A 23,930-nucleotide genomic window follows, 5' to 3' on the forward strand; every position below is an offset into this window, starting at 1 on the left:
AACCACCATCCGTCTGTTTTTGGCGGACAGGATCAGATGGCGGCAGATTACTGCTCCATAGAGGAGACTGAAGGGTCCGATCAGGTCTGCCTGAAAAACTGACAGGCGGACCTGATCAGACAGCCCGTGTGAAAGGGGCCTTAGGCTGTGGTATGGCGATGAGGAAAAAAAAAAAAAAAAAAAGATTGATATAATATATATATATATATATATATATATATATATATATATATATATATATATATATATATATATATATATATATATATATATATATATATATATATATATATATATATATCAATTTTTTTTTTCTTTTTTAAATAAGAATTGGAAAAAAAAACGTATTTTTTTTTAATAATTTAAAAAAAAAAAGAAAAAATTATTTAATTTTTTTTACATTTAAAAAATAAATTAATAATAACCATACTCCCTGTCCACTTACCTTTTAAGCAAAGGTAGCTGGACAGAGAGATGAAGCCTTAAAAAAACTTTCCTCTCATTTCCTCTTTGGAAGGAGATGGAAAGGCATTAAGAACATGCATTACTCCCGGCCACCACAAGAGGGCGCCAGTTCCCCTAGCCTTTCTCATCTCACAGAAGAAGGCCGAAAAGCCGGGGCCTCAATTTTTGGACAGCGCGGAAGTCCGTGCACTCGAGGAGAAGGTGGGGGGCTCAAAAGGGACAGGACACCCTATGCAGGGCACCCCAGGCGCCAGGACGCTAATTCTAGTCGCAAATGCGACCTGGCGCCCGGGTTTGTCGAGCCCTGACGTAAGGGGTTCTTCAGTGTCAGAGCGGTAAGGATGTGGATTTCTCTTCCACAAGCAGTTGTATCAGCAGGGAGCATCGATAGTTTGAAAAAAAACTATTAGAAGGGCACCTTAAAGACCAACATACAGGGGTATTCAATGTACGGTTAACAGCAAACACTCGCACATCATGCTGGATGGATGGACTGATGTCTTTTTTCAGCCTCACAAACTATGTAATTCTAGAACCATTAACACTATCTTTTACCATGTGCTTTACTTATGAGCACTAGGGGTATCTATCTTGTACCACAGTGGTTACCTCTTTATAGCTTTCTTGCACATGGATAGAAACTCGGTTTCCCCAATGTGTTTTTTTTTTTATTTTTTTGTAATGTCCTTGTCTTGCTTTGTTTCCCTTAGTGTGGAGTGTTGCAAGTCCATTTTGCAGGTCATGCGTTGTACTTAAGCATTTTGGGGTGGTGTAAGTCCTGTATAAAAAATGTCATACCTTTTTCCATGGCTTTAGATGTAGATGGCCTGCTAGTTTATATTGCTGCATTTATGTAGTGTGTGTCCTTGTGCTACAAGAAATGTTGGTACAGGTGTATAACCGTATTTTGCATGAGCAGTGCAGTGGCTTGGTGGTTGGCACTTCTGCCTGGCAGCCCAGGAGTCATGGGTTCAGATCCAACCATGTCATCAAAGTCCTGTATGTTTTCCAAGTATGCAAGTGGTGGTAAAAGCTGTGGCTGGCAAAAGCAGAACATAAAGACAGCAACTTGGTTGCGTACCTCCTGTTGCTTCACATAAGGCTCTGATAAACAGCAAGCAGCAGCGCCTCCTCATCTTCAGCAATGATTTCAATAAGTGAGGTGGTAGGGGTTGCAGGCATGAATAAATATGTGCATGTGCAATTTGGCGTGTGTGGGCTCCAATTAGCAGAAAGAGGGGTACATTTGGAGGCTTGTTCTAGTGGATTTTGGGCATCCCAGAATATTGCGGAAGTACGGTAGTTATGTCGATATTTTAGGCCAACCACCTACTGCTTTGTCTTTTTAAGGTGGCAGTGAGGGCACAGCAGCTTGGAGTATCAGCATTGCTTGGGGTATCGGCGCTTTCACCATATATCAAATCTGTTGTGTATGTAGATCATGTTGTTCTTGCACATTGAAGATTAAAATGGATCCCTGAAAGGATTATGTATGTTTCTAGTGACTTCCCCCATCTACAGCCTTGTATATGAATGTGACCAAGCCCTGTGCCTAAACCACCATAGTTCAGACCTAGTCATTCCATGGAGTGTCTGTTGGGGGTAGTCTCTATTGAGAATTTACGATAACTGGGTCCACCATGTCTGATAATGATGGTAATTCCAAGAGTGTTAGAGGTCTTTGGACTTTTTAATGACCCCCCCCCCCCCCAACTATAGTAAGTTCTTGATAATCATCTCATGGGCTGTCCTGGAAGACTATTGCGGAAAACCTGAGATAGAGTTTAACAGTAACTGTTTCCAGGAGTCTTCCAGGACAGCCAGGTTCCCGCCCTTATGTTAATAATTGTTTTTATGTTTGTATATGCTTTAAGGTTTTGTCCTTCGGTTCTTCTTTTAAAACTGACCAGTTCAGCAGAGGGACTTCCTTTTAAAGTGTATTGGTGATGTGTTTCCTGTTCCTGTTGGAGGAAGTGCTTCTCTCATGGGCTGTCCTTGAAACAGAGTTACCAGTTTATTGTAGAATTCATGTTTGTGATGGAACAAAATCTTCCGTAGTTCTGGCCTCTTCAACTTTGCATATCCACATAGGCACCGGTCTAGGGTCTTTCCACGCCTCCTTTGTTTTATCTTGCTTCTATTTTTTTATCTATTGCCTCACATGGTTTTTTTTTTTTTTTTTCTCACTTGCCACATTCGCGCTCTCTCTGCCCTGCTACATTTTCTTGCTAGCGGTGAGTTTCTCTGTTACACTCTGTTCTAATATGCATTCTTCATCATCACTTCCGTTTTTACAAATATGCTTTTACAAATATGCTTAAGATTCCCCCCACCCATTTATTTTTTGAGTTTCCTGTGAACATTTATTCATTTTTCTTTAATTCCAGGAAGTTAAAGATGCTAAAATTGCAATTCTTACTTGCCCATTTGAACCACCTAAACCCAAGACGAAGCATAAACTTGATGTGACCTCAGTAGAGGACTACAAAGCCCTTCAGAAATATGAAAAGGAAAAGTTCCTTGAGATGGTTAAACAGGTTTGTGTTAAATCCATTTTTGTCATGAACTTTGTTTTTTAAAAGTTGATGTTTTGGGTTGTCTTGGCTTCTTCTGTTTTTTTTTTTTTTTTTTTTGTGTCTAACCTTTTTTTACATATTTCCCTGGTCACTGGCATATATTTCTGTAGCAAAGGCAATTTCTTGACTTGCAGGGTCCTATGGAGCCCTGCTGGATCTACCTTTTTGTGAGCTCATGGGATAATACAGGACAATGTAATGATCCTTCCTGCGCCAAGGGATGCTGGCAGCCTGAGATCAATACACACCGCTAGCAAATGATTAAGAGCAGCTTGCAAGGGCCACTTTGTGCGGTGGTGCTATTAGTTGTGGGACATGTGGGTGGAGAGATCACATTACTGAAAATGCAGCCATCTGTGTACTTTTAGTGGAAGCAGCCCAGAGGGACCCAGTGGCTGTGGCTGCAACAACAATTATGTTTCTGGACATTTTTGCAGCTGTATAGTGTGTTGTGCTAGACTAGTATTTGTGGGGAAAAAAAAAAAAAGCTTTTTTAGTATTTTTTTTTTAACTGCTTCTCTTCCACAGTCTGTAGATTAACTTATCTTAATTATATATTACAGGACACAGGGTTAGTATTCCTAGACCCTGGGTTCATTTTTTCCTCAGGTAATTGGACATTGACCAACCTGAGAAAAACCCCTCCAGGGGTGCCTCCCCCTAAAACCCTCCTTCAATCCTTCTCTTTTTTTTTTTTTTTTTTTTACCCACTTATTTATTCTCTATTGCCTCGGTCTTAAAAAAAAATGCATTATGTTTTGGAAAATTTCCAAAGAATACCGACTTTTACATGTAATCAAGTGCCAGAAATGGCCTGGGGGGGTTAGGTGGTTAAGAAGGGGGAAAAAAAGGAAACCCATACTTTTAATGTTTTACCCTACATAAGCATGGTAAATGGTTAAAAAAAAAAAAAAACTACAAATGCACTTAAATGCATAGTTTTGTTAATTGGGAACCATTGATCAATGGATTGATTGGGATATGATTTGCCTATTTAATTTCCAAGACGTTTAGTGGTAGGTTTACTAAAACTGGAGAGTGCAAAATCTGGTAAAGCTCTGCATAGAAACCAATCAGCTTCCAGGCTTTTTTGTCTGCTTAAAGCTAAACTCCAATTTTCTTTTCACTAGAACTGAAAGGAATGATCAATACCAGCATAGATAATACCGCTGTACGATGTTGCTCTCTTGTCTGCAGATCCCCTCATATTCTGGGTTTAGATGTGGTTTGTGTCATGTTACATTCTGTATATCCTGCTGATACTCTGTACCTTCCAGAGCCACGTCTGCAGCAGCTAGTCTTTAACATTCCCCTTTATTTGCAGACTCTGAAAGACTACAATTTCCTTCACAGCTCTGATGGTGGGTGCGGTTGAATACATCCTAATTAGCATTCAATCTGATTCACCCAGTTGCACCAACAGGAAAAGTCCAAACCTCCCAAGTCCCGCCTCACAGATCACAGCATTATTCAAGAATTAAATTCTTTCATACACAGCATGTTCTGCAAGCTAGCTGTGCTGCTGCTGGGCAGAATTGAATGGATCACTATTCAAATTTAATCCTGCCCAGGTAAATATGCCAACCAGTGTGAGCAGGGAGAGTCCCACCCCTCAGATTCCATCCTCCTAGAGTCCTGCTCTCTGTAAAGTGGTTCACTTACAAAAATAGAAGAATGGCTTTCTGCTGATTATAAAATATTAGAGTATAAAGAGTCCGGGGGGTTCGGGTTGGGGAGAGAGCCGGGACCTCACTTTAAGGCCCTGCCCAACCACGAACCTTCATAGGACTACGCACAAGCCTTTAGGTTTAAGGGTGTGCGTACAAATAACAAGTAGTTTGTTAATTTAGCAGTTTTGGGTGGGTTGGTGGGTGGGATTGGTTCTGTTTTTTTTTTTTTTTTTTTTTTTTATTTCCCTCTTCTTCCCTTCCCCTTCCTTTCCATTTCCTGGCGTGACAATATGGCAAATATAAAAGTAATGACATTAAATTCAAGAGGCCTTAATACTCCGGAAAAAAGACATATGTTATTAAATTATTTAAAACGCTCTCAGATAGACGTAGCATTAATTCAAGAGACCCACTTTAAGGAAAGTAAACTACCCATACTGAGGAATAAAAACTATCCATGGGGATACCATTCGACTAATACAGAGTCCAAGTCGAAGGGTGTCTCCATACTTATTTCCAATAGAATCCCATGGACTCTACAGGAAACGCAACTGGATCCTGAGGGATGATAGGCCTTTGTAAAGGGTTCATTAGGAGGGGTGAGAGTGACTTTAGCAACTGTATATGCACCAAACTACAAACAAGATACCTTTCGGACACGCGCTCTAGATAACCTGTTGAATTTTTGAGAAGGTCAACTGATAATGGGAGGAGACTTAAACGTCCCTTTAATGCCTACAATAGACACTTCATTAGGATCTTCTTCTGTACCTTTACGAATAAGCAAACGTGTAATGCAAGAATTGCATTAACATCCACTTGTAGATGCATAGCGCTTAATACACCCCGGAGAAAAAGACTACACATTTTTCCTCGGTTCATGGGAGCTATACAAGAATAGACTATTTTTTAATTCCTCAGACAGTTACATGCAATACAAATAATTGAAATGGAAGTATAATCTGGTCCGACCATGCCCCAATTACTTTACTTAATTCACTTTCTGATACTTTATCATTTACAAATAGATTTTGGAGATTAAATGAGAGCTTATTACAGACCCCGGAGATCCTCAAAGATATAACAGAAGAAATACAACAATATTTTCAAATAAACGAGTCCCCAGAAGGAGATCCAGGCATACTACGGGAAGCAGGCAAAACAGTAATCAGGGGTGTATTGATTAAACATGGTTCCAGGGTTAAAGGAGAACGAGAGAAAAAATTAGCATCGTTGCTCTCTCTACTACATGAGATGGAGATTAAACATAAATAGTTAACACGGAATTAGAGATGATTTCTGTGCGGAAACAAATTACTGATCGTCTTAAGTTAAGGCCAAAGCTTCCTTACAAAGGAGCCGTAAAATTGTATATGAATCTGGTAATAAATGTGGGAGACTCCATACTAGAGCGGTAAAAGATATCAAAGCAGCTACATATATTCCTCAAATCTTATCTCCTAAAGGAAAAAAACTATCACTACCCAAACAAATTGCTCAGACATTTCGAGACTTCTATTCTGATTTATATAACCTTCCAGATCAATTTTCTTCGGCAGCCCAGATGGAAGACTATATTTAAATTATCTCAACTTCCTAAATTATCAGCGGAAATCTGTAAAGAATTAGATTCACCAATAAAATTGACAGAAATTCAACAAGCTCTGAATGTGATGGAAGTTGGGAAAGCTCCAGGGCCAGGTGGCTTTACTCTCCAATACTATAGGGTTTTCTTCCCGATTCTGGGACCATATTTACTGAATCTGTTTAATGGTGTAGGATCGAATACTATATTTTGTAGAGATACTTTGAGAGCACACATTATAGTTATACCCAAGGAGGATAAAGACATGATGTTATGCGGGAGTTACAGGCCAATATCATTGCTCAATATAGATTTAAAACTTTTCACTAAGATATTAGCAACCCGACTGACACAACATTTACATTCCCTAATTCATTTAGACCAAGTAGGATTCATAACAAACAGCGAAGCGAGAAACAACACTACAAAAGCATTGAACTTATTATCTGCCACAGACAAAACCCAATTTCCATGTGTCTTTTTAGGAACTGATGCAGAAAAAGAGTTTGATAGAGTTAACTGGAAATTTATGCTATCTACACTTAAACATATTGGCTTAGGAAAGACTATGTTACAATCGATATCCTCCATATACTCTGCTCCATCAGCCCAAGTTAAGGTTAATGGGATTCTCTCTGAACCTTTTCTGATTAAGAATGGGACTGGGACGAGACAGGGGTGTCCCCCATCACCCATACCCTTTGCTCTTTCCCTGGAACCATTTTTATGTAAAATAAGACAAAACGAAGGTGTTGAGGGCATCCCAGTGGGGAAGAAACAATATAACATTTCTGCCTATGCAGATCTTCTTTTTTCAATCGCTAACCCATTGATTTCACTACCAAACCTTATCAGAGAATTTGAACAGTATGGTACCATCTCCAACTTGAAGATAAACTTTTAACAAATCAGAAGCCATGGGAATAAACTTGCCTAGTGGAACTTTACAGAATTTAAAACGGAACTTTAAATTCAAATGGACAAATAGGGCATTAAGATATTTAGGTACTATTATACCGGTTAATCCTTACGTTTTTTAACTTAATTTTATCCCTCTTTTAACCGAAACCCACCTTCAGTTGGAGAAATGGAACATGGGTTTACATACATGGTTTGGTAGGTGTAATTTGCTAAAGATGACTATACTACCTTGATTTTTATACCTTTTTCAAACCCTACCCATTTAGGTCCCAGCTTATTATTTCAAACAAATTAAATATTTATCAAATTTGTTTGGGCAAATAAGAAACCCTGTCTCTCAAGACAGTTACTAACGCTGTCTAAAAGATCGGGAGGAGCGTCTTTACCAGATATGCATAAATATTTTCAAGCTTTACACCTTCGAAGACAAATTGATTGGTGTCGTCATGGAGACTCTAAGCTCTGTGTACAAATTGAGCAGGCACATACACTTATTCCACTTAATAGAGCACTATGGTGCTACGATGAATTACCAACAGAGTTGAAATCACATCAGTTAATTGGTACGATGTTACAAATTTGCTCACAACTATGCTTCCAGAATTCTTTATCTACATATGATTCGCCATTACTCCCAATTTCTCTAGCGCTCATCGACAGACGTAGTCCTCGGTGATACACCACCTTCGGGTTATGTTACCTCCGCAGGAGCAGGACTAGACAGGAAATTAAAAAGCTCTGGCCACACCCTAGGGGCAGTCCCAGAGGGTATATCCTCTCTCTCTCTGCCTCAGCAAATCAGTTATTTTCTGTCTAGTTAGGAGTAAGGACCTAGACACCTTGCTGGGATCTTAGGTCCTGGCAAGAAATTTTTCTTAAAGGATTTTTTTTTAGACAGCTTTCTTCTCCAGTGTTCCTGTGAGATCTTCAAGCAAGAAAGCTGAACTGGGCGACGGGCTGGATGTTGAGATCCGGTGGTCACCCCAGTTCAGCCTACGAGCGCGTGCAGGCCATAGCTCCGCGCTGGGTCGGCCGCGACAAAGTCCCATTAAAGGACTGTCCACGCGAGTTAAATGTCTCGCCGAAACGCCAAAGACCATGAGTCACGGCGTCCGTATCGGTCGACGGCCCTCCCGCCCCGGTGGAGAGGGGTACTGTCAGGAGTTGGTGCCCGCCTGGTTCCGGTATGGTGAGTAGTATGTTCCCCCTTTCCCCCTGACGGGTGTTGTGGTGAACGCGGGCCCCTCTCTGTATGGTAAGATAGAGTCCCTTTCTATCCTACAACATGACACAGATCCTCCTATTTTGAGTGTGATTTTATGTGTGCAAAAAAGCCAGGAGGCTTGGTTTGGGAGCTAACAATCTAATTGTATACATGTCTTAAAGATGTAATCTGTGGCATTCTGGGAATCTTATGGGTTAAGAATAAGCTACCTACCAGTCAGAAGCCACGGACATGTAGACTGCCTTCCTAATCAGATCTCCAGCTATTAGCAGGCCTCCCGAACGGCCATGCGGTCCGCCAGGGCCGGTACCGCCAACCACGCATATCCCCATGCAGTGAGAGTGTTGTGTGCCCTGCAGCACACCGCTATTCAGTACGGGCCGCCGCCATTTTTTTTGCTGGATCGCACGAGCCGCCATTTTGGCGGAGCCTCGTGTCTCCAGCATGGGGGTGGCCATGTTTGAGGTGATCCAAACACCTCGTGGAGCTTGGGGGAAGCGCCGAAAGGCGTACAGAGGGGCGGAGCCGCCTCCTTTCTTCCTGGGCAGCCAGCCAAAAGACTTCCTGTTTGTTAAGACAGCGCTGTAACCTGTTGCAGTTAAACTCTGAGCATCAAGTGGTGAGCCTGGGGGTCTATCTCTCTCTCTCGATCGATAGGGATCCCTAGCAGGTAACACTAAGGGGCTTTTTGTGGCGCTGGGGGTCGAAAAAAAAAAAAAAAAAAAAAAGTTTTATTTTTGAATTATATTATCCAGGAAGTAACTGGAGTTATCATGGACCCTGCCACACATATTTCCCCACCTGTTTCCCTCGAGGGGGCCACGGGACCCGCCGGTGCACAGAGTATAGAGTCTTTTACAGCAATTTTGGAGTCTATGGTGGCTCGGGTGGAGGCGGCCTGTCAGGGACGGGGGTCAAGGAAGCGACCCCCGCCTACCCCTATACCATCTGACACCTCTGACTCAGATTCAGAGGTGGTCACGGCAGTTGCAGGTTCCTCTGCAAGGGCTGTTATCCCAGGTAAAGCCCCCTCAGACAGTGAGGAGGACGCTTCTTCTCCTGCTATTATTCAGGAAGAAGCATTGGTGGACGCACTAGTTGTGGCAGTGCAGGAAACCTTAAAACTTGAGGCTTTACCAGCAGAGGCAACTGAAACAGAGATTCCTTTTGGTACTAATAAGCCCATCAAGACGATGAAGGCTTTTCCTGTACCTAAATGTTTCGGTAATCAGATTAAAGGAGAATGGGAGCATTCTAAACGTACCTTTACTATTTCCAAGCGTATTGCTAGACGCTATCCGTTTGAGGAATCCATCATTAAGAAATGGACGGTACCACCAGTCGTGGATCCGCCTATTGCCAGGCTGAATAAAGCCACGGTTATTCCAGTGGAGGACGCTTCGTCCTTTAAGGATCCGGTGGATCGAAAGATGGAAGCAGAGTCCCGCACCATCTTCTCTCTGATAGGGTCAGCATTTAGACCAGTAATTGTTATTGGTCTAGTTTCCCAGACACTTACGGAATGGGCGAAGATGGTACGCCAAGATCTTAGGGGAAAAGATATTCCCCAGGAGACATCTGATTTGATGGAACAGATTATACAAGGGCTACAGTTTATCTGTGACGCAGCCTTGGACACTACTCCCTTATTAGGGCATGCATCTAAGACAGCGGTGATCCTCAGACGTGTGCTGTGGTTAAAATGCTGGTCAGCTGACCTAGGTTCCAAGAAGACCTTGACAAATCTCCCCTTTCAGGGGAATCGTCTATTTGGGGCCAACCTAGATGAAATCATTAAGGATGCCACTGGGGGCAAGAGCACTTTTTTGCCACAGGCTGCTAAAGCTAAGGGACCTCGCAACAAGCGAGGACCTTTCTTTACCGCCCATAAAGGGCGCCTGGCTGGTACTAGCGGGAAAGGCAAGACTCCTCCAGGAGGGTTCAAGAAGGGCTGGTCGGACAAGCAAAGGACCAACCCAGCCAAACCCGAAGCAAAGGAGTACACAGCCTGAAGGTGCGCCCCCACCCGGTTTCAGGGTGGGGGGACGTTTTCACCGGTATTCAGGACATTAGATCGAGCATCAACCACTACTACCGGTGCGATTCTTCCCTTCCAACATTTAAGTACTACAGGAAGCGGTAATTACCGTTCCCTGAATAGATCTTTTCCTTTACCTTTTCCTAAGATTAGTCCCGATACCTCACAGGAATCGGATCTGGTTGACCAGATAGGCCAAGTAGCCTCTAGTCGGGTGACTTCGGTCCCTGAGGTGCAACCAGAAAAGATCACCTTTCCTGATAACTATCAGGTATCTGATAAATGTGTGGGAACAGAAAACGACCAGACTTTCTCGGATGGTCGGGGCCAGATACCTCTAGGGACGCCTGGTTCAGATCCAGTCAGCGCCAGTGGTCCTAGAAATTCTAGGCTGGCCTCCTCTAGCCGGCCTGGCCGACTTGGACATGTTAGTCGTAGACGTTCCGTGGGAACTTCGTCTCAGGGAGTGTCTGTGGTCTCTAGGACCAAATTACCATCATGCTTTACAGTCGCTGGGTTTAATGGCCTGGCCATTGAGACCCAAGTACTGAAGGACAGAGGTTTGTCAGCTTCAGTCATTCCTACCCTTATTAAAGCAAGGAAAGCGACTTCCAGCAAAGTCTATTATCACACATGGAAGACTTATATTGCGTGGTGCGAATCTTTAGGATTTCCTCCACGTACCTATTCGGTAACTCGAATATTGGCCTTTTTGCAACAAGGGGTTGAGCAGAAGCTAGCCTTGAGCACCATCAAGGGTCAAGTTTCAGCATTAGCAATCTTCTTTCAGAAGCCTTTAGCTACCAAATCCTTGGTGCGGAATTTCATCCAGGGGGTGCGGCACCTGGCTCCTCCAGTCCGCGCGCCCTTACCGCCCTGGGATCTTAATTTGGTTTTGTCGGTTCTACAGAAACCTCCCTTTGAAAACATCAGGGAGATTCCCTTGCTTACTTTATCCCAGAAGGTGGCCTTCTTGGTGGCTATTACTTCTGCTCGCAGGGTGTCAGAACTGGCTGCATTATCATGCCAGTCACCATACCTAGTGATTCATAGGGATAAGGTAGTACTTCATCCTAAACCATCTTTTCTTCCCAAGGTGGTTTCAGATTTTTTCATCTGAATGAAGATATTGTACTACCTTCCTTGTGTCCTCAGCCCAAGCATCATCGGGAACATGCGTTGCATTCCTTAGATGTGGTTCGGGCAATCAGGGTATACCTGAAAGCTACGGAATCATTCCGTAAGACGGATTCACTTTTTGTGATCACGGATGGCCCCAGAAAGGGTTTGCCTGCATCTGCCGCGACCATTGCCAAATGGATTAGACAAACGGTGGTACAGGCTTATTCTATTAAGGGTCAGAGTCCTCCGTTCCCTGTTAGGGCGCACTCCACTCGAGCGCTCAGTACTTCCTGGGCCTTTCGCCATCAGGCGTCAGTGGTCCAGGTATGTAAGGCGGCCACCTGGTCGTCGGTACATACCTTTACAAAATTCTATAAAATTGATGTGACTGCATCGGCGGATGCCTCATTTGGCCGCAAGGTTTTGCAGGCCGCAATTTGAGGAGACCGGTGGTCTACCTCGAGGGTTTTTTTCTGTTTGAAAATTTTTTTGTTGAGTCTCATCATTAAGGATGAGCATTGTAAACTTCTAGTTGGCACCGGTTGGGCCTTCTAGATTGGGATTTGATTTCCATTTTCCCACCCCTCAGTTGTGATACTGCTCTGGGACGTCCCGAAGGTGGTGTATCACCGAGGACTACGTCTGTCGATGAGCGCTAGAGAAAAATGGATTTTTGTAAAATCTTACCGTAAAATCCTTTTCTCTTAGCTCATCGACAGACGTAGTCCCCGCCCCTCTGTTTTGGAGTTGGGTTGGGTTAAATTCTCTAAGCACTGCTTTTTCACATAACTGATTTGCTGAGGCAGAGAGAGAGAGGATATACCCTCTGGGACTGCCCCTAGGGTGTGGCCAGAGCTTTTTAATTTCCTGTCTAGTCCTGCTCCTGCGGAGGTAACATAACCCGAAGGTGGTGTATCACCGAGGACTACGTCTGTCGATGAGCTAAGAGAAAAGGATTTTACGGTAAGATTTTACAAAAATCCATTTTTTGGGGAACCCAAAATTTCCCATAGGCACGGAGGCACAATCTTTTAGATCTCTCAGTATGACAGGTCATTTCCAATCCGTACATTTCTTAAGGGAAGATAAATGGCCTTCTCTGGAGACATTAATGAATGAGATGGATGTTTTTAGACTTCCCTTCTGGAACGCACTTCAATTATCACATTTTCTTCGCTCAATCCCTAACCCTCAGAATTATAACCGTCAATTGACAACCTTTAAAAGATACTGCTCAGATACAGGAAATATTTATCACGTGATATCCAAAATATATGATCTGATAAATAAACCTGAAAGGCAATATCAATTATCTTATCTTATTTTGACAAATGGGAGAGTGAGTTGTCTTGTGCCTTCTCACTGGAGCAGCGTCAGAGTATGATCAACCTTGTCCATAAATCCTCTATATGTACTAAATATCAAGATACAAATTTTAAAATATTGACAAGGTGGTATTACACTCCATATAAATTACACAAAATCTTGATTAATAACTCGGATCTATGCTGGTGCTGCTCGGTAGAAGAGGGCACGTTAATCCATATTTTTTGGTCTTACCCCAAATTGACAGACTTTTGGAAAAAGGTTAGAGTGATCCTGCAAACGTTTACAGAAGTGGAGATTCTGGAAGATCCGGCTTTTTTTTCTTCTACAACTAAATAACTCCTCAATGAGGAAATATAGAGAATCGGTAATATGTCATCTTGCAAATGCGGCCAGACTTTGTATACCCCTTAACTGGAAAAAACAAACCTCTCCAACAATAGCAGGTTGGTTTAGGAAAATAGAGGAAATAAACAAAATGGAGGATTTAGTAATGACAGCTCAACATAAGAGGGAAAAATATATAGAGAAGTGGGGAGCATGGAATCGATTTATCTTATCGAGAGAAGGTATAGCACTACTAGATTGAAAATGAAAAATTGAATGGAAGTATGATGTAAGCGTTGAGTATTTCTTTGGGTAGAGGTAACCTTTGCCTGCCAGGAAATGGAAGGGATCAATATCCTTCTCTTCCCCCCCCCCTTTTTCTTTTTTCTCCCTTTCCCCTTTGTTTTTTTTTGGGGGGGGGGGGGGGTTTTGAGGGTTGTTTAGGTATAAAAAAGGAAAATTGAGGTGGGAAGAGACTGTACTATGTGTAGCTTTATCATGAAGACAAGTTGGCTGTATAGGAATAGAAGTAGGGTACTGCAGATAAATTGGGATAAGAGATTGTGATTGTTATATATTTGTATTCAAAATGATGTAAGAACCCTACTTTTCTCTTACGTCCTCCGACAGTCGCCGCCTCCTCTAAGTCCTCACTGATGGGTATTGTCTTCCTATCCGTAGGAATAGCTAGGCATATAGATTTAGTCCAAAGACAAAAGGCATTAGCATATACACACCCACGGGGGCTGTCCCATCCGGTCAATACCCCCCCTGCATCACCACTCCCAACTCAGTTTTAATTTGCCTAGCGTCAGGAAAAGTCAGGCTACCTTGTGCTGGGGCTTCAGTCTCAGCCTTCCTAAATCTTTTATTTGATTTCTGTTAACAATGTCAGTTTTTTTTCTCTCATTTTACTAGCTTTATTTTGTCAGCTTAGTGTTAGTTTATTCTTCGGATGAAGATGGATCATGCGGTGCTGGGATTCGGACTGGCCGCCCTGGTTCTCCAGGGCAGAGAGGGTCAGATGGACCCCCAGCCCGCCATCGAGCGTTCAGCTATGGTTCGCCCTGGCATTAAGAACGACCCATCCCTGTTCGCTGCAGGGATGCAGCCGTGAGGTGGCTACCTCACAGGACTTGTCTGCGGTGCTGCAGTGTCATGTCCCTGGCTCACGGCACTCCCTGTCAGATGAGGACAGAGGTTTATCCGTGCATGGAGGCTCCCCACGCCATCGGGTACAAGTAAGTACTTTCTGTGTGGGGCCTTCTGCCTGGGGTGGCAGTCTGTGTTGCTGTGTGTCCCCATGTCTGCCTGTGTGACTCCCTGTGCGATCCCTGTGGGGTTCGCTTTGTGCAGATCTGTATGTTTGCCGGGGGTCCCTGTCCCTGTGTCACCTTTAGGTGCATGTTTGGGGGTACAGACTTGTGTGTGGTGCGGCGGCCGTTGCGGGGGTTATTTCGCGCGGTCTGCCATGTTTTTTACTATGCACACGTGTATGGCCCCTCTGGGGCGAGTATACAGGTCATTTTGGCGCCATCCGCCGCCATTTTGTGGGCGGTAGAACGATCGGTTCGGCCGCATGTCGGCGGCCATCTTGGCGTAGCCTCCTATGCATCCCTATGGGGCAGCCATTTTCCCTGGGGTCTGGCTTATAACCAGCCCCCTCCAGCAGCATTTCCTTTTCCTCTCGGGCAGCAAGGACACAGGTAGCAACGATCTGCGGGCTCTACAGTTTATCTCTGTCTTCTTCTGCATACTGCTTCTGGCTCAGTTTCTTTCTCCTTTTTTGGGGGTTTTCATAGCTGTGACAGTAGCGGTGGGCTGCGCACTCCGCAGCGCTATTTAAAGGGACAGTACACTACTTTTTTGCACTGTAGTTTTTTAATAACTTGAGCCATGGATTCTCAGGAAAGCAAGTTTCCTCCAGCTTTAGTGGGGGGGGGGCCAGTTCCCCCTGTGGCCCCGCTGCGACCTGATCTGGCTGCTGTAGTTGCGACTTTAGTGGCAAATATGGAAATGCTGATGTCTCAACGGGCTGCGAGAAAACGGCCCAGGCTGTCTCTCTCTTCTGATTCAGATGGGGATATGGCTGCTGCTGCGAGCGTGCCCTTTTCAGGGTCCCGCTCATCCTTAGACCCCCCAGGGTCTGAGGGGGAGGCTGAGGTGGAGGGTGTTGATACATCCTCCCCAGGGTCACCTGAAGAACGGGTGACCATGGGATGAGTTGATTATTTCGGTTAAGGATACCCTAAATTTGGAGGATGAGCCCAGTCCTCCGGGCGTTGTGTCCTCGTTTGGGACGCACAGGACCCGCAAGTCTGTGCAGGTTTTTCCCTGCCCAGCAGAATTTCATTACACGGTTAATGAAATGTGGCACACGTTAAAACGTCCATTCCTGGTACCTAGTCGGTTCAAATTGCTTTATCCTTTCGCTACGGTATCACGATGGTGTGTGCCTCCACAGGTAGATCACACTGTGGCCGTACTGAACAAGGCTACCTTGGTTCCTACTGAGGATACCCCGGTTTTCCGGGATCCCACAGACCGATGGTTGGAGTCGCTGGCCCGCCATTCCTATACGGTGGCGGGTTCGCTGCTCAAACCCGTTTTCGCATCCGTTATGGTGGCTCAGGCGGTGGCTGATTGGATTAAGGTGCTCAGAAGCTACCTTGTGTCGGATGACGTGCCGCCTGCGCGACTGGACATGGTGGACCAGATCCACCAGGGAGTCATGTATTTATGTGATGCAGCCTTAAATGAGGCCCCTTTGGTGGCTCGCCTCTCGAGTGTCGCGGTACTTAACCGGCGACTGATATGGCTAAAGACCAGTCCTCACGGTAAACAGTGGCTGATTTTCCCTATGCTGGCTCTCGCCTTTTTGGCGAGGCGTTGGATACCCTGGTAAAAGGCATCACGGGGGGTAAGAGCACTATGCTCCCCCCAGAACCTGAAAAACAAGTCTTTACGAGGCAAGCGGGGTTCTGCGCCTAGATCAAATCAGGGGTCCTTTCGTGCCTTTCGGAACCAATCCAAGGGCAAGCCCTTCAAGGCCCAGGGCAACCAGAAGAAACCCTGGGCGGGTAAGCAGAAGACCAGCAATGCCGGCTCGGCGGGACATTCCGCCTCTGCCTGAAGGGGCGCCCTCACCCGTTTCAGGGGTGGGGGACGTTTGCACGGTTTCCGTCAGCCTTGGCTGCTCCGGATTTCAGGCAGGTGGGTCCAGGAAATTGTTCGATCAAGTTACAAGATCGAATTCCTTTCCAGGCCGGCGGACAGATTCTTCCCCTCCAATCTCCATCTGCTTCTGGGGCGTCTGCAGGACTTTCATCAAGCGGTGCAGGACCTGCTTGCTCAGGGGGTGATTGTCCCGGTGCCTCATCGGGACAGGTTTTGGGGGGTTTTATTCGAATCTGTTCACTGTCCCCAGGAAGGAGGGCAAGGTGCGTCCTATTCTGGACCTGAAAGCACTGAACCGCCTCGTGCGTGTTCGGAAGTTTCGAATGGAGTCTATCCGTTTTGGTAGTGGCCTCCTTGTGTCCGGGAGAATTCCTGGCTTCGATAGATCTGAAGGATGCGTACCTGCACATCCCCATTTTCGAGGGTCATCAGCGGTACCTTCGGTTTGCTATCACAGAGGACCACTACCAGTTTGTGGCATTACCGTTCGGTCTCGCTTCAGCACCCAGGGTGTTTACCAAGGTGTTGGCACCGGTTCTGGGCCTGCTGCGGGCCCAGGGCATTGCGGTCCTGGGGTACCTGGATGATCTGCTTCTGAGATCGCGTGCCAGTCAGGACCTTGTGCGCGATCTGTCCATCACGGTACAGACGCTCCAGGAGTTCGGGTGGACCATCAACGCTCAAAAATCAGCGTTGTCTCCATCGCTTCGACTTCCCTATCTGGGAATGGTTCTGGACTCTGCTCAGGCAAGGGTATTCTTGCCGGAGGACAAGTTCCGGACTTTGCGGGACGAAATCCGGTCCCTCAGGGACAATCCGTCCTCGTCACTCAGGACCTGCATGCGGGTCCTAGGGTTGATGGTGTCGGCCTTCGAGGCCATTCCCTTTGCCCAGTTCCACACGCGGGCTCTCCAGACGGAGATCCTGGCCAGGTGGGACAGACTTCCTCAGTCCTTGGATCTGGATGTCTCCTTTAGTCGCCGGACCAGATTGGCTCTTCTGTGGTGGATCCAGTCCCCGTCGGTGGCAGAAGGCAAGTCCTTCTGCCCGTTGGTGTGGACAGTGGTTACCACGGATGCCAGCCTGTCGGGCTGGGTGGAGTCCTGGGCAACCTGTCTGCCCAGGGCTCTTGGTCGGAGGAGGAATCCTCCCTCCCAATAAATGTGCTGGAACTACGAGCGATAAAACTGTCTCTTCCAGTGGTCGGACCGTCTCCGGGGCCTGCCTGTTCACGTACAGACGGACAATGCTACCGCGGTGGCTTACATCAACCACCAGGGGGGCACCAAGAGTGCTCGAGCAGCCCGGGAGGTGGCCGACATTCTGTCTTGGGCCGAGACTCCTGTCCCGGCGATTTCGGCAGTTCACATTCCGGGTGTGGAGAATTGGCAGGCAGACTATCTGAGCCGCCAGACCCTGGACCAGGGGGAATGGTCCCTACACCCGGAGGTCTTTCAGATGCTGTGTGCGAAGTGGGGATCCCCAGACGTGGATCTGTTCGCATCCCGGCTAAATCGAAAGGTGGGAAGGTTCGTGGCAAGAACGTGCGATCCGTTGGCGGATGCCTCGGATGCGTTGGTGACCCCTTGGCATCAGTGTCGTCTGATGTACGCCTTTCCTCCGATTCAATTACTATCCCGGTTCCTTCGCAGATTGGTCTCTGAACCGCACATGGTGATTCTGGTGGCGCCGCACTGGCCTCGCCGGTCTTGGTACGCCGACGTTGTTCACCTGGCAGTGGCGTCTGCCTCTGCGGGAAGATCTCCTGTCTCAAGGTCCGATCTTCCATCCTGCTTCACAGTCGCTGGCTTTAACGGCCTGGCTGTTGAGACCCAGGTCTTGAAGGACAAGGTTCTATCTCCTGAGGTTATTCCTACCCTGATCAAGGCTAGGAAATCCTCCTCTGGTAAGAATTTATTACCGTACCTGGAAAGCCTATTTCGCCTGGTGTGAGTCCAGGGGGTTCTCCCCTCGTTCTTACTCGGTGTTGAGAATTTTGGCTTTCCTCCCAGTCTGGAGTGGATCAGCGCCTGGCGCTGGCCACGATAAAGGGCCAAGTGTCTGCACTGGCTGTTCTTTTCCGACGCCCTTTGGCGTCTCGTTCTTTGGTGCGCACCTTCATTCTAGGTGTGCGACATCTGGCTCCTCCCAGGAAGGAGCCTTTACCTCCATGGGACTTAAACTTGGTCCTGTCTGCATTACAGCGTGCTCCCTTTGAAAACATCAGGGAGATATCGTTGCCTCTGCTGTCTAAGAAGGTTGCCTTTTTAGTGGCGATCACTTCGGCTCGCAGGGTGTCGGAGCTGGCGGCGTTGTCTTGCCGCTCCCTTTACTTGATCATTCACGAGGATAAGGTGGTTTTGCGGCCACCCCCATCCTTTCTTCCCAAGGTGATCTCTGAATTTCACCTTAATGAGGACATTGTTCTGCCTTCGCTTTGTACGAAGCCTAAGCATCCAAAGGAGATTGCTTTGCATTCCTTAGATGTTGTCAGGGCGATCAGGGTTTACCTGTCGTCTACGAAATCCTTTCGGAAGACGGATTCCCTCTTTGTCCTTCCTAAGGGACCTTGGAAGGGCATGGCTGCGTCCGCAGCAACTATTGCCAAATGGATCAGACAGACCATTGAGCAGGCTTACGCCTTGAAGGAACGGGTTCCGCCCTTCCCTGTTAAGGCGCACTCTACCAGGTCTTTGAGTGCAACTTGGGCCTATTGGCATCGGGCCTCGGTGGCCCAGGTGTGCAAGGCGGTGACTTGGTCGTCGGTGCACGCCTTTTCCAAGTTCTACAAAGTAGACGTTCTGGCATCAGCTGATGCTTCTTTTGGCCGCAAAGTTCTCAGTGCGGCTGTGCCATGATGGACCCTTGATTTTTTTTCTCGGAGTCCCTGTCTGTTGGCATTTGCTTTCCTGGGCTGTTGCTCCTGTTGAGCATTGTTTTTTTTTCTGTTGCCCAGTTGGTTCTCTTACGGTGCATATAAGATTCCTTTCTCTGATGTGGGTACTGCGTTGCCTTTTCTACGGTTGCGTCTCCCACCCCTCATGTCTATACTGCTTTGGGACATCCCATCAGTGAGGACTTAGAGGAGGCGGTGACTGTCGGAGGACGTAAGAGAAAACTGAATTTTTGTAAAATCGTACCTGTAAAATTCCTTTCTCTGAGTCCTCCGACAGTCGCCGCCCCCCGCCCCTCTTTTGGGGTTCTTATTACCTACTGCTATGCTACCAAACTGAGTTGGGAGTGGTGATGCAGGGGGGGTATTGACCGGATGGGACAGCCCCCGTGGGTGTGTATATGCTAATGCCTTTTGTCTTTGGACTAAGTCTATATGCCTAGCTATTCCTATGGATAGGAAGACAATACCCATCAGTGAGGACTTAGAGGAGGCTGCGACTGTCGGAGGACTCAGAGAAAGGAATTTTACAGGTAAGATTTTACAAAAATTCTGTTTTTCCTACATTGTTAAATTACATGATTATAATGTATACTTTTTGTTGTACAGACTTATCTCAAACCCTTAATAAAAAATGTATAAGTGCAAAAAAAAAGTAATCCTGCCCAGGTAAATATGCCAACCAGTGTGAGCAGGGAGAGTCCCACCCCTCAGATTCCATCATCCTAGAGCCCTGCTCTCTGTAAAGTGGTTCACTTACATCTGAAGGGAACGGCTTCATAATTTCCCATAGCCTTTCCCCTGTAGTCTTGCAATAAGCCATTATTCTTTGGTATGCTGCAAGACAGGAATAGCACAGGAGGGAGGTATAGCAATTGTGCACATTTCACCACCCACATGAAGGCCCAGAAACACCCACAGTATCCTTAAGACCCACCCACATCAACTCCCAGAACTAGTGCAAGTGACTACCATAGCCCGACATGTAGTATCCGGACTGGAATAGGAAAGAAACAGGAAGTCAGAGAACAGTTGAAATTCAGCCAGGAGGAGGACTGACCTCACAGGCACCTGCTCTATACAGTTACACACAAATGGACACTGGGGTTGTGATTCATTTACAAGCACAATGCATCAGTTTTGGGGAGGATAAGCTGGAGGTCTTCTTTAACCTCTTCCCACCTGTGCTATAGCCTTAAGACTGCTACAGTGTGGACTTGAATTGCCGGAGGGCGTCTCTAGAAGTCCTTCCCTGATCGCAGGCCACAGCTGATAGATCGGGGTAAAGGGCCAGTAACAGCAGTTTTTTACCATGTGATTAGCTGTGTCCAATAACCGCTGATCACAATGTAAACGCAAACCGGTTATTGGCATTCCTTTCCTCGCACTGATAAGAGGATAAGCAGAGGAGGTTTGGGACTTTAAATGAGGCAAGTGAAACACAGCTGATAAACAGATGTAATACAATACCAATAAGTTGTTGAATAATGACAGACAAAAATAAATACGCCGTATTACAGAAATAAAGAAAGTTGGTTAATAAGAGCTACTAAAATTGCATGACATCAGATAAAAAGCAATATAAAATTCCAATTGGTGCACCATATCATACATTAGATCAATGTGTAAAGATGTAGCAATAAAAGCTTGATGCGGTTCGTGCGCTGAACACACTTCCTTAGGAGCAGATGCAGGACATTGGTCTGCAAATAAAATGTATGTATGAGTGCCTGTAAAATCTCCTAACTATCCCAAAAATAGGGGGGGGGGGGGCAGAGAAGTCCATCTCCTTCTGATGACTTAAAATTAGGGATGATTGAACTTTTGAAAAGTTCGGCGTGACCAGAACACCCGAACTTCCCGAAAGTTCGGGTCCGGATTCCAGAACCCCATTGAAATCAATGGGACCTGAACTTCAGTAATCAAAAAACACCATTTTGAAGCCCTAAAACCCAATAAATGCCCCTAAAAAGTGCCTAGGGTTCTGGGTCATGCCCCAGGGACTAATAATGACACAAAAAAAAGTTCTTAAAAATTGTTGTTTTTGATAGAGCCAATTATTGAAAAAAAGAGATTTCTTTGGATTTAGTGTCTGGGGGGGGTCTAAAAGTGTACCTGTGACGTTTCAGCTCTGTAGCATGTCCAGAACCAGAAAAAAAGATAATTTTTCTTAGAATTTTTATTAGCGCAGGGATGGGGGTCCGCTCCTTTCACACCTGGGCGTTTTTGTTTCAGGCGTTTATTGGGCATTTTTTGGGCGTCTTCGGAGGCAGGCATGGCATCTGAACTTCTGTATAGGGGGGTATATGTATGTGTGTATGTATGTGGGTGTGTGTATGTGTGTGTATATATATATATATATATATATATATATATATATATATATATATATATATATATATATATATATATATATATATATATATATATATATATATATATATTAATATATTACACACACACGTGTGAAAGTAGCAGGACCCCATCCCTGCGCTAATTAAATTATTACGCATTGTATGCCCTCGAGTCCTCATGCAATCCCTTCGACTGAATAGCTTTTTTTTCTATGCCGAGATCACCATTGAGATATTTATAAATTGCTATCATGTCCCCTCTCAGGCGTCTCTTCTCCAGGGAGAATAAATCAAGCGATTGCAGACGCTCTTCATAATTAAGGTCCTCCAATCCCCTAATTAGTTAGTTGCCATTCTCTGGACTCTCTCCAGCTCCAACACATCCCTCCTAAGGACTGGCAACCAGAACTGGATAGAATACTCCAGATGTGGTCGGACCAGAGTTTTATAAAGTGGAAGGATTCTATTTTTATCTCTGGAATACATCCCTTTCTTTATGCATGCTAATATTCTGCTGGTTTTGGCAGCTGCCGCTTGTCATTGCATGCTATTGCCTAGTCTATCCTCTACCAAGACTCCCAGATCTTTCTCCATTTTTGATTCCCCCAAGGGTTCCCACCCTAAAGTGTATTGTGCTTTTGTTTTTAGTCCCCAAGTACAAAACCTTACACTTCTCCACGTTAAACCTCATTTGCCATGTCGTTGCCCACTGTTATTTTGTCCAGGTCATTCTGTAGGATATCTGCTTCATGCTGTGCAGTTATTGCCCTGCCCAATTTTGTGTCATCTGCAAAAACTGATATAGATATACTGATCCCATCCTCAATGCTGTTTATGAATATATTGAACAAGGTTGGTCCCAGGACTGAGCCTTGGGGGACCGCGCTTACCACCTCAGACCAGTCTGAGTATGCGCTGTTTATTACCACCCTTTGGACACGCCCTTTTAGCCAGTTCTGTATCCAAGAGCAAACCCTGCGGTCGATGCCTGCAGACCTGATTTTATAAATTTAAGCGCTTATGGGGAACTGTATCAAACGCCTTAGCAAAATCCAGGTACACCACATCCACTGGTCTCCCCCTATCTAGCTCACAGCTTACCACCTCGTAGAATGTTAGAGATTGGTTTGACAAGTACGCCCATTTGTAAACCCATGCTGATTACTGCTGATGTTGTTGTCTTTAGCAAACTCAACAATGTAGTCCCTTATCCCCTCCAGAAGTTTACATACTATCGATGTCAGACTGACAGGCCTATAATTTCCCAGGACATGCCTCTGCCCTTTTTTGAATATCTTTATCACGTTAGCTTTCCTCCAATCCCCTGGTACAATTCCTGTCAAACTGTCAGCAAAGACCAGGAACAGTGATATAATAATAGATATAATCTTACTAAGTTCTTTGAGTACTCTCGGATGTATGCCATCTTGTCCTGGTGATTTATTTAATTTTATCCAGCCTTTCCCTGATTTCACCCTCTGTTAGCCATAGCGACAAGTCCTGTGTATCCCTACTAACCATATAGTAGTGGTCCTTTTCCTGTGTAAAGACTGACGAGAAAAAAGCATTGAGCGCGGTTGCTTTTTCAGTGTCCTCTGTAACCATCCTCCCATCAGTGTTAATTATGTGTGCAATATGCTCTGCCCTAGCTTTTTTGCTGTTGATATATTTAAAGAATTTCTTTGGATTCTTTTTACTATCCTCCCCTATTTGTCTCTCAATGTTGATTTTAGCCGTTTTGATTTCGTATTTACTTTTCTTATTTGCCGCCTCATATTGCTTGAAAGCCGATACTGTGCCCTCTGATTTTATATTTCTTGAAGGCCATTTTATTTCCCCGAATATGTTTTTTTAACATTGCGGTTTAGCCAGCCAGGTTTGGCTTTGTCTCTTCTAAATTTATTTCCCATAGGAATGCACTGCAAGATGCATTTGTTTAGTATGTTCCTAAAGCATTCCCATTTTTCCTCCATGGTCAGTGTTCCCAGGGTTTGGTCCCAGTTTACCCTTTCCTTCATTGAGCACAATTTTGGAAAGTATGCCCTTCTGAAGTTTAGGGTTCTTGTGTTCCCCACTTGCCTGGTTATATTTATGCTAAATGTGATCATCCTGTGATCGCTAGAGCCCAGGCTGTCCTGGACTCCTACCTCCGAGATTAGGTCTGGGTCATTAGTGATCAATAGATCCAGGACTGCAATTTCTCTAGTAGGAGAATCCACCAACTGTGATATGTAGTTGTCCTGTAAGGTTT

At 45.3% G+C, this 23,930-nt stretch overlaps 1 protein-coding gene across 1 annotated transcript in view; it reads left to right on the forward strand.

The window, feature by feature from the left end:
- Nucleotides 1-23,930, forward strand: part of CCT5 (chaperonin containing TCP1 subunit 5) — a 162,419-nt gene that overhangs the window by 85,389 nt on the left and 53,100 nt on the right. The window contains exon 6 of the mRNA XM_082259656.1: nt 2,853-3,002. Coding sequence (XP_082115782.1) covers nt 2,853-3,002 — 150 coding nt within the window. The remainder of the gene's footprint in view (nt 1-2,852; nt 3,003-23,930) is intronic.

Source organism: Pelophylax lessonae (assembly GCF_965119305.1).
Source record: "Pelophylax lessonae genome assembly, chromosome: 5".
NCBI lineage: Eukaryota > Metazoa > Chordata > Amphibia > Anura > Ranidae > Pelophylax > Pelophylax lessonae.